At 34.9% G+C, this 9,662-nt stretch overlaps 2 protein-coding genes across 2 annotated transcripts; one reads left to right on the forward strand and one right to left on the reverse strand.

The window, feature by feature from the left end:
• Positions 1–1,538: 1,538 nt before the first annotated feature.
• Positions 1,539–4,076, forward strand: LOC127105629 (hypothetical protein At1g04090-like). Its single transcript, XM_051042824.1, has 3 exons — positions 1,539–1,691; positions 2,908–2,975; positions 3,032–4,076. The coding sequence occupies exons 1-3, from the start codon at positions 1,539–1,541 to the stop codon at positions 4,074–4,076; spliced, it is 1,266 nt and encodes a 421-aa protein (XP_050898781.1).
• A 3,581-nt stretch (positions 4,077–7,657) lies between these two features.
• On the reverse strand, positions 7,658–8,840 carry LOC127134956 (uncharacterized). The gene is made up of 6 exons (XM_051061835.1): positions 8,656–8,840; positions 8,455–8,565; positions 8,289–8,370; positions 8,105–8,200; positions 7,906–8,005; positions 7,658–7,812 (listed from the first exon to the last, which is right to left on the reverse strand). Exons 1-5 carry the CDS (start codon positions 8,823–8,825, stop codon positions 7,907–7,909), a joined length of 558 nt encoding a protein of 185 aa, XP_050917792.1. The 5' UTR covers positions 8,826–8,840; the 3' UTR covers positions 7,658–7,812; position 7,906.
• Between the last annotated feature and the right edge of the window lie 822 nt (positions 8,841–9,662).

A 9,662-nucleotide genomic window follows, 5' to 3' on the forward strand; every position in this document is an offset into this window, starting at 1 on the left:
GAGAGAGAGAGAGAGAGAGAGAGAGAGAGAGAGAGAGAGAGAGAGAGAGAGAGAGAGAGAGAGAGAGAGAGAGAGAGAGAGAGAGAGAGAGAGAGAGAGAGAGAGAGAGAGAGAGAGAGAGAGAGAGAGAGAGAGAGATAATAAGTAATATTTTTATTTAAGTAAGTAAATACAATTTGAATAAATGTATATAGTATGAAAGGTAGTTATGTTTAAAACTATGTGAAAAAAAGAATGTTTGTTTCAATGCATAGTGCAAGTCATATGACATGGCATCATACAAATAAAATAAGTTTTGACACTATGTGATTTTCATCTTATGGCGATGTATAGAAGCACTTTATTTAGATACATATTGATTTTGCTGCAGAACATAGAAATGTGAGGCTTGGATTATGCTCTGATGATTTTGCCTCATATGTCCAAGCGTCGCGAAGTGGACATTCTTGTTGGTCAGTTATTGTAACCCCTTACGACATCCCTCCTGAGATGTGCAGACAAAATAATACATGTTTTTGACTTGCCTCTTTCCAGGACCGTCGAGTCCAAACTCCGGAATCGACGTGTACTTACAACCTTTAATTGATGATTTGAAGAGGTTGTGGATTGGAGAATGGATTTATGATATATCATGTGAACAAAATATTACCTTGCGAGTTGTCTTGATATGGGCTATTAACGACTTTCTCGCATATGGTATGTTGTTTGGTTGGGGTACACATGAAAAAATGGGTTGTCCTCATTGCATAGAATACACCAATGATAGTAAAGCATGCAAAATTCAAGGATATGGGGTCACACACAATTGGACAAAAAGAACTATATTTTGGGACCTCCCATATTGGAAAGATAATTTGTTGGGACATAATCTTGATGTTATGCATATCGAGAAGAATTTTTTGATAATGTATTTAACACGGTGATGGATGTTCAAGGAAAAACAAAATATAATGAGAAGGCTAAAAAAGACATGGAAATTTGGTGCAACCGGAAATAGTTGGGATTTAAGCCTCAAATGAATCGAAAATGACTGGCACACATACTTTGTGAACGAATATAAATTTCACACTGAGACATGGACTGAAAGGAAAAAAACCATAAACAGTGGTGTATTTGTAAAAGGAGTTAAAGATGTTGGTGAAGACGACTTATATGGCATTGTTACACATATCTACTAGTTGGTATACAATTACTTGGACTCAAAAAAATAAAGTTGTCTTGTTTTATTGTAATTGGTATGATCCATCTGACAGATGCAAAAAAATAGATAAGAAATATAATACTGTTGAGATTCGAATAGGTAGAAGGTACAAAGAGTATGACCCTTTCATAATGTCACATATTGTTAGGAAAGTTTATTACGTTCCTTATCCTTCAATTATACCACGTAAGCTAGGGTGGTATGTTGTAATCAAAACAAAATCATTGGGTCATATTAAACTGACGAACTAGTGGAAGACGTTGCATGCCAACTTGATGAAATTTCTCAAATTAATGATGTGATTGAAGTTGAACAAATTACAAGTTTGTGTGATACAATGGTTGAGGGTCATCAAGTTGATGCATTTATATTGTTGGAAGAAAATAATGTGGATGAAGAGAATGATGAGTTTGGATCCGAGGACAATATCATATCAAATGATGAGAATGATATGGATGACGAGCATAGAGAGTTTGAATATATCATTTTTGTAATTTTACTAAATGATTGGTAGAAAATAATGTATCAATTTAAATGTTTTTATTGATTTATTAATTGTGTTGTTGAATAAGTTGTATATGTTATGTTAATTTATTATATGTGTATTCTCTCAAAGTAGATAAAATGCAACCCTAAACTGATAAGGATAAGGGTAAGACCCATCATCAGCGCCAGTGCCCGAGGGTAACCGTATGTGAGGCACCTCAGTTGGCTATGTGTCCTCCCCCATAGAGTCAGGTAGATCCCATGTCTATGTCTAGCTCTCAACCTCTTATATCAACTTTTTCCCCTCATGACTATTATATATTGCCATCTGCCCTCCTAACTTTCATTAGTCAATCTAGGGGATCTACCTTTCCATTCCAATAGGCGGGTGGATCTAGCTTTCCATACCAGCAGACTGGGGTGTCTAGCTTTCTATACCAGCTAACTAAGGTATCTATCTTTCCATATCCTTATCATACCTCACACATACCCTCACCATCCATGCAGGCTGGGGGATCCTACACCCCACATCCCTCACACATACCCTCACCATCCATGTAGCCCTAAGGACGGTAATCAGGAGGAGGACCGCGCTGTACATTCGAGTGAGTATGAGATAATTGATGGAAGCTATTATATTTGGCTCTGTGAAAAATCGTAAGTTTCTAAATTATAAAATTTTAATTTAAGTAAACCCGTTGCCTTTTTTTTAGATTTAATAATACTTATTCAAATTGTTGTTGCTTAGTTTTGAATTGAGTCGGATTGTTGCCCAATGTATAAGTTATGTTATTCAACATGTGTATAAAAAAATCTTGGAAGAGATTTCGGGAACTTTTCAAGAGTGATAAAGATGGTTGGCTTAGCAATTTTAAGGTATAATGAATTTATTTTAAGTTATTATTATTTTAATTACTTTTTTAATTATAATTATGTAACAATTAATTTGAATGTCACACAACATTGCAGGAAAATGTACGTGGGAAGTAATTGACGAGGATATGATTGAAAAAAATTGGCGGGCAAAACAGCAGTCCGACTTTCTAACATGCTACGGTGTGTTAGACATGCTTGGGAAGAGACAATTGTTTGTCCTAACTTAATAGGCAAGAATTTTTTTGATGAACTCCTTGTCTATTGGGATACACTTAGTTTTAAGGAAAGATCTAAAAATGCAAAGAAAATGAAAGCATCTGAAAAAGGGGGTCACCTTAGTGCAGTTGGCAGCATTGGAATCGCCGAAAGTGCAGTTGGCAGCATTGGAATCGTCGAACATGCTCGACGCATGGTAATTATAACTACTTTTTGAAGTTATATTTAGATTTAATATATATTTTTAATTAGGGGAACTCACGGTCCGGGCATTCGTGCTGGAACCTTCGTTGGCGATTATGGCCTAGGTGACAATAGAACTCCATTTGTTTCATGTTTGAAGAACCTGAATTCCATTTCAAAAATCATGCCTAATGAAAAACAAATCGAGGCAATACTTCAAGTTTACTCGCCAAATCTATACCTACATTCTGATGAAGAATACTTACCTTCTTCGGTCAATTGGTTTTTCTCCAATGGAGCATTACTATACAAGAAAGGCGATGCGTTAAATCCTATTCCAATACAACAAAATGGCACTAACCTTCCTCAGGATCAGGTCTATGATGATGCTTATTGGATAGACTTACCAGTTGATGATGAAAACAAAGATAGGGTCAAACAAGGTAATCTTGAGAGTGCAGAATCTTATGTACATGTGAAACCAATGTTTGGAGGCACCTTCACTGATATTGTAATGTGGATTTTTTACCCTTTTAATGGACCTGCAAGAGCAAAATTAGAGTTTCTAGATATTAAACTAGGGAAAATAGGTGAACATGTTGGTGATTGGGAGCATGTGACACTAAGGATAAGTAATTTCGATGGTCAACTATGGCATATGTATTTCTCACAGCATGCCAAAGGTGAATGGGTTGATTCATCTAAACTTGAGTTCCAAAATGACTCAACAAAAAGACCTAATGTTTATGCTTCATTGCATGGCCATGCAGCATATCCACATGGTGGTCTTGTTCTAAATGGGAAAAATGGAGTAGGTATAAGAGATGATACTGATAAAGGTAGTAATGTTATGGATATGAGAAAATATGCGTTGATTTTTGCAGATTATTTAGGGTCTGTTGAAGAGCCAGCATGGTTGAAATTTTTTAGGGAATGGGGTCCAAGAGTTGACTATAAACTAGATGAAGAATTGAGAAAATTGGAGGAGTTTTTGCCTGGGAAGCTAAAAGAGGGTTTTGAAAATATTATTAAAGGTTTGCCAAAAGAACTGCTTGGAGAGGAAGGACCGACAGGTCCAAAGGTAAAGATTACTTGGAATGGTGAAGAAATTTGAATTTGGTAGAATTTTTTGTTATATTTATTTTATAATTTATTGAGAATAATTGTATAAGAAATTATTGAGTTTATTTTGATAATAATTAAATAAACCAAGTAGCATTCAACTTATCTCTGGGTTTAACTTATGTTTAATGTTTATAAGCTATTAAATTTGCATCAGGACGTTAACATTTCAACTTTGTTTCTGTCACATAACTCATGCAATTGTGAGTAATACTTATGTTTAAAATAACTTTTTTTTCATTGCTTGTTTATTGTTTCACATTAAAAAGCAATCAATTTAAAATTGTGAAGCATTGTCAATATAGTCTTTCAATGTATCAAAATTATAAATACATTCTTAAGTACTTCATTTAAAAAATATACTATAGTCTAAATTATAATGAAAAATATATTTGGAGACGAAAAACACACTACAAGAAGAATCCCGTTTTGTAAGGCGAAATTGACAAGGGTTAAGCTTCTAGCTAAATTAATATATTGTTTAGAGTTAAACCCCTCGCAAAACATAAAACGAAGAAAATATTTAAAAACAAAATGGCATTAGGATATCCTTTGTAAAATTAAAGGAGGGAATATTTAAATTTTGAAACTGATTTTTGTGAGGGGTAACCTAACGCATATGGAAATGGCGTTATTTAATGTGAGGATTAGCAAGGGGCCTCCCCAAGCTAACTATAACTCCTTCTTTTGTAAGGGGCATCCTCACATCTAATTTAAGATTCTTCTGCATGCCTTATCACATCATCGTTTGGTTGGTCAATTCTTTAATGATTCCCTGACACATGTCTCTTTTGCGGGGGACTACCCCCAGCAAAATATGATCGTTCATTTTGCAAAGGGAGCCCAAAAGCAGAAACCCACATGATTCACCTGACACTTTTATCTTTTTCGAGGGGCTATCCCAAGCAAAATATAACCATTCATTTTGCGAGGAGAGCCCCCAAGCTGAAACCCTCATAAATAAACACCTGTGCTCTTCCCCTTCTCATTTTTCAGAAATACTTTTTTTCCATTGTTTCATTTTTCGTTCTTTTTTTCTTCCTTCTCCATCCTTCAAATCTCATCCATTTTCATAAATCTCAAGAATTCAAGTCTTCAAAACAGATATATTATAAGGTTTGTGCAAGTTTATTTATTTATTTTCTCTTTGTTTTATATTTTTCAGTTTATTTCAAATCCTTAATCACCATTTTTTTGTTTGTTTTTTGTTTTTATCTACCATTTTCATCATCTAAAGGATTCAAAATTCACAAAGAGATCTAAATCTAAAGTGTGCAATTATTAGAAGTAATTCATATTTATTAGTTGTACTATTTTCTTAGCCCCTAAGTTTGTTAGAGGGTATTTTAGTATTTTATCCTATTATAGTAACCCTAATTTTAGCTTATAAATAAGGTGGCAATCATTGTAATTTTTATCATGTTTTGTAGCCGTCATTCTCTGAATAGAATATTTCCATTCATCATTTATTCTACCTTTGCACCAACAATTGGTATCCAGAGCTCCGGTTCGGATTCATTGGGAAACACGGGAAACACGAGTTAACGTGAGGTCTTGTGTGTTTGATTTTGATTCTTAGATTCGTGTTGAATCTTGAACAAAATCTGATCAGAATTTTAATTATGTGGGTTGGGAAACACTGTGTGAGAAATCTGAGTGTACTGTGCAAGGTAGAAAGATGAACGGAAACGGCAACATGAACACCAAACTTCCACTATTTGACGGTAAAAATTGGAATCGTTGGATGATCCAAATGCGTGTACTATTCGGTGCTCAAGATGTTCTAGATCTTGTCACTGATGGTCATGTTCCGGTAGCAGCAGATGCGACGGATGAACAGAAAAACACGCAGAAGGAAGTAAGGAAGAAGGATCAGAAAGCATTGTTCTTCATTCATCAATGTGTTGATGTAAATGTGTTTGAGAAGATTGCAGATTCAACGACAGCAAAGGCTGCGTGGGACACATTGGTTAGATGTTATGGTGGTGACGCATCAGTGAAGAAGGTGAAGCTTCAGTCCTTGAGAAAGCAATATGAGAATCTCAACATGAAGAATAATGAGAAAGTTTCTGAATACATCTCCAGAGTGATTCTGATCACTAATGAGATGAAAGCGTGTGGAGAAACTCTTTCTGAAGAAACAATCATGGAGAAGGTATTGAGATCCCTTACCTCTCAATTTGATTACATTGTGGTAGCAATAGAACATTCCAAAGATCTGAGCACCATGAGAATTGAAGAGCTGCAGAGCAGTCTAGAAGTGCAAGAGTTGCGTTTGACTGAGAGAACTTCTGAAAGGGAAGTAGAGCAGCAAGCTCTGAAAGCAACTTCTGATAGGAGGTATCAGAAGCAGTCAGAAGCCAGGAGAAGATCTGATGGTGGTCAGAAGTCAGAAAGCTCAACCTCTGATAGACAAAAGAATGCTCAGAAGGGAAAAGAGAAGTATGACAAGAAGAAGATCCAATGTTACTGTTGTAAGAAGTTTGGTCACTTTGCTAGAGACTGTTGGTCAAACAAGGAGAGAAAATCAGAAGAAGCAAATATAGCCAGAAGTTCTGATGACGAATCTGTGCTATTGATGGCCTCTGAATCTGATGATATGGATCTGATAGACTGGTGGTATATGGACACTGGCTGTTCAAATCATCTTACTGGAAACAAGAAATGGCTGGTTGACTTTGACTCTGAAAAGAGGACAAAGATCAGATGTGCTGATGACAAATATCTTAATACAAAAGGTATGGGAAATGTCAGAGGGATTCTGAATAATGGGAAAACAGCATTGATTCAGAACGTGTGGTATGTATCTGGCATCAGAAGCAATCTGATGAGTGTGGGCTAATTAATTGAGAAAGGTTTTTTAGTTACCATGAAGGACAATCTTCTGAAGCTGTATGATTGCAATCAGAAGTTGATTATCACTATGCCAAACAAGGGATTAGACAGCGCTTTTTTTGACATTAGACAGCGCTTAAAAGCGCTGGCTATACTGGCGCTGGTATAGGTCTTAGACAGCGCTTAATTTACTAAAAAAGCGCTGGCATAGGGGGGGGGGGGTTTAGACAGCGCTTTTACTGAAAAAGCGCTGTCTAAACCCCCCCTATGCCAACGCTTTTATTAAAAAAGCGCTGGCATAGGTGGTTAATTCAACAAAATATAGTGTAAAAAAGCGCTGGCATAGGGTGGGCTATACCAGCGCTTTTACAGAAAAAGCGCTGGTATAGCCCACCCTATGCCAGCGCTTTTTTACACTATATTTTGTTGAATTAACCACCTATGCCAGCGCTTTTTTGATAAAAGCGCTGTCTAAGGTCAAAATTAAAATGCCTTTACCAGCGCTTTTTGCCTAAAAGCGCTGTCTAAGACTCCAAATTTTGGAGGATCTTTTTATACGTTTTCACCACATTATTTAGCACCTGTAAATTGCAAATTTCAGCAGATTTTCATAAATTGGAGCTTGAATCCAATCTATATGCACCTTATAGTTCAACACATTGTAGTTCTATCTTCTGAATATGCACATATACTTGAAAATCTATATGCATTATAAACACATTATAGTTCAACACAATATACTTCTAATTTCAGCAGTTTTTTGAGTATTTATATATATACTTGAAAATGTTTGCCTTTACAAAAAATCTACACATTTCTAATAACCTCCAAAAATGCTAATCAAAATGTATTTCAACACATTCTAGTTCTATCTTCTAAATATGCTATATAACCTGAAACAACACCAAATAAAGATTGTAGTAAGCAAATGGAATTCACTCAAAGTTATTCAGATCACATTCAAAATTAAAGTAAGAGTTCAATACCTCACAAAACCTGTAGCTCGATAATGAATTGACACAATTCCTCTTTAATTTCATCCAACTGATCTTTTGAGTAATAAGCACATCTATATTCATCAAAGTACTACATAATAATATAACATAGTATGATTTAGTTAAATCTATTTAATTATGAGAAATATGTGTTAAATATGAAAATAACTCATAAGTTAGAAATCCATACATCAGATGGAATATCTGTTCGATCCATAAGAAGAGTTTCTTTCATAAACCTCAACGTGTAATATCCACAATCTATATTATTACGCTGTCGAGGACACTACACATGGAAAAACAATATGGATAAATATCCTAAGTTTTATCATGTGTCATCACTAATATAATCAAAATTGTGATAATTAATATACCTCCACTCTATTCCATGTAATGTTATTGGCTTTTCTCTTTGGTACTTGAATTTTTCTTTGTGCTCGAACAGTTTGTATAATGCTATAATGAAATATAAACGAATATTTAGAACAATTCACATAAATAAATAAGTATACACACGAATATTGGGTTATTTGCACTTACGTGTCAACTATCGTCTTCATAGCAGGGTATGTTGTCCAATCATTGTGTAAAGAATCCAAATAATACACAATTTCTTTAAAAGGATTTATCGCGACCAACAACCAATGTCCACTGTAATAAAACAAATGTTAGATGGAAACTTTCTACACGACGTCAAAATATGAAAAATTATAACAGATGAATTTAGATTGAAGAACTAACCCGTCGCCGGTATTAAACGGTAAAAAGAACAACTTTTCTCTATCTGTGTCGGCCATAAAGCGCTCGACTACATACGTCCTGACTTCATCTGGTTTTCTTATCATTCCGGTTAAGTTCGTTTTCATGGGATTTAAGAATGAGAATCTTTGCTCCAACCCACGCGGACCCATCAATTTGTCATATAAATACCTTATATAAAAACATCATTAACATTTAGACTATTCATATGAAACGAGTAAATAACTTGTTCAAGAATTTAAACAAAGTAGATCGGATATACCTCATGTATGTGTTGATAACACCAACGCTTAATTCCTTTCTTAATTCAAGAACTTCAGCTTTTAATGCTTCCAAAGTTTGCTGCAGTTCTTTATTGCTAGGAGTCTTTTGTTTTTTAATATTCAAGGATTTTTGAGTGATCCCAAATCCCTTGCCCCTCACCCGACCAGAATACTCGGGAACATCTAATGCTCGACTCAGTATGCTCCTGCAATCAGTGTCTTCATATGGAACTATAGATTGAGATAGAGTCTCCTGAAAATCATATGAACATACACACAATAGTAATGTTATTGTCTTAAGTAAGTGTCAAAGTCAAAGTGTTCGAAATTGGACGATTCAAAAGTGTCAAAGTCAAAGTGTTATTGTCTTAAATAATGCTATACTTACACATTTCTCAAATATTTGTTGAACACCCTATATGAATAAACAACTTATTTCCGCGTTTATCATATAATTGCTTATATTATAAGTCATTTCTATGAAAAAAAGAAGAAGAGGCAATAAGTTACTACCTTTTAATTGTGGATGTCAACAAAGCTTGTTAGCAATAGTCCTCAATTGAGTCCTAAGGAAATGAACACCCTATAAAATAAACAACAGCTTATTAGACATTAAACAGATCAAGCAATGTATCAATCAGTCAGTAAAGTAATCAACTAAAGTACAAGCAATTCAAGTAGGGTAATATGTCAATCCAAAACTAGTTCAGCATTGTCAAAAACCAA

The sequence above is a fragment of the Lathyrus oleraceus genome, chromosome 1 (assembly GCF_024323335.1).
Source record: "Lathyrus oleraceus cultivar Zhongwan6 chromosome 1, CAAS_Psat_ZW6_1.0, whole genome shotgun sequence".
Taxonomy (NCBI): Eukaryota; Viridiplantae; Streptophyta; class Magnoliopsida; order Fabales; family Fabaceae; genus Lathyrus; species Lathyrus oleraceus.

What these genes read in the sequence shown, in the direction of transcription:
- LOC127105629 (XM_051042824.1), top strand. Translation starts at nt 1,539, where the DNA reads ATGGTTGAGGGTCATCAAGTTGATGCATTTATATTGTTGGAAGAAAAT. An exon ending in AGTTTGAATATATCATTTTT is followed by an intron (nt 1,692 to 2,907) that starts GTAATTTTACTA and finishes ACCTTAGTGCAG; the next exon opens with TTGGCAGCATTGGAATCGCC. An exon ending in TCGAACATGCTCGACGCATG is followed by an intron (nt 2,976 to 3,031) that starts GTAATTATAACT and finishes ATTTTTAATTAG; the next exon opens with GGGAACTCACGGTCCGGGCA.
- LOC127134956 (XM_051061835.1), bottom strand. Translation starts at nt 8,825, where the DNA reads ATGGGTCCGCGTGGGTTGGAGCAAAGATTCTCATTCTTAAATCCCATG. An exon ending in CCGTTTAATACCGGCGACGG is followed by an intron (nt 8,566 to 8,655) that starts GTTAGTTCTTCA and finishes GTTTTATTACAG; the next exon opens with TGGACATTGGTTGTTGGTCG. An exon ending in GAACAGATATTCCATCTGAT is followed by an intron (nt 8,006 to 8,104) that starts GTATGGATTTCT and finishes ATTATTATGTAG; the next exon opens with TACTTTGATGAATATAGATG.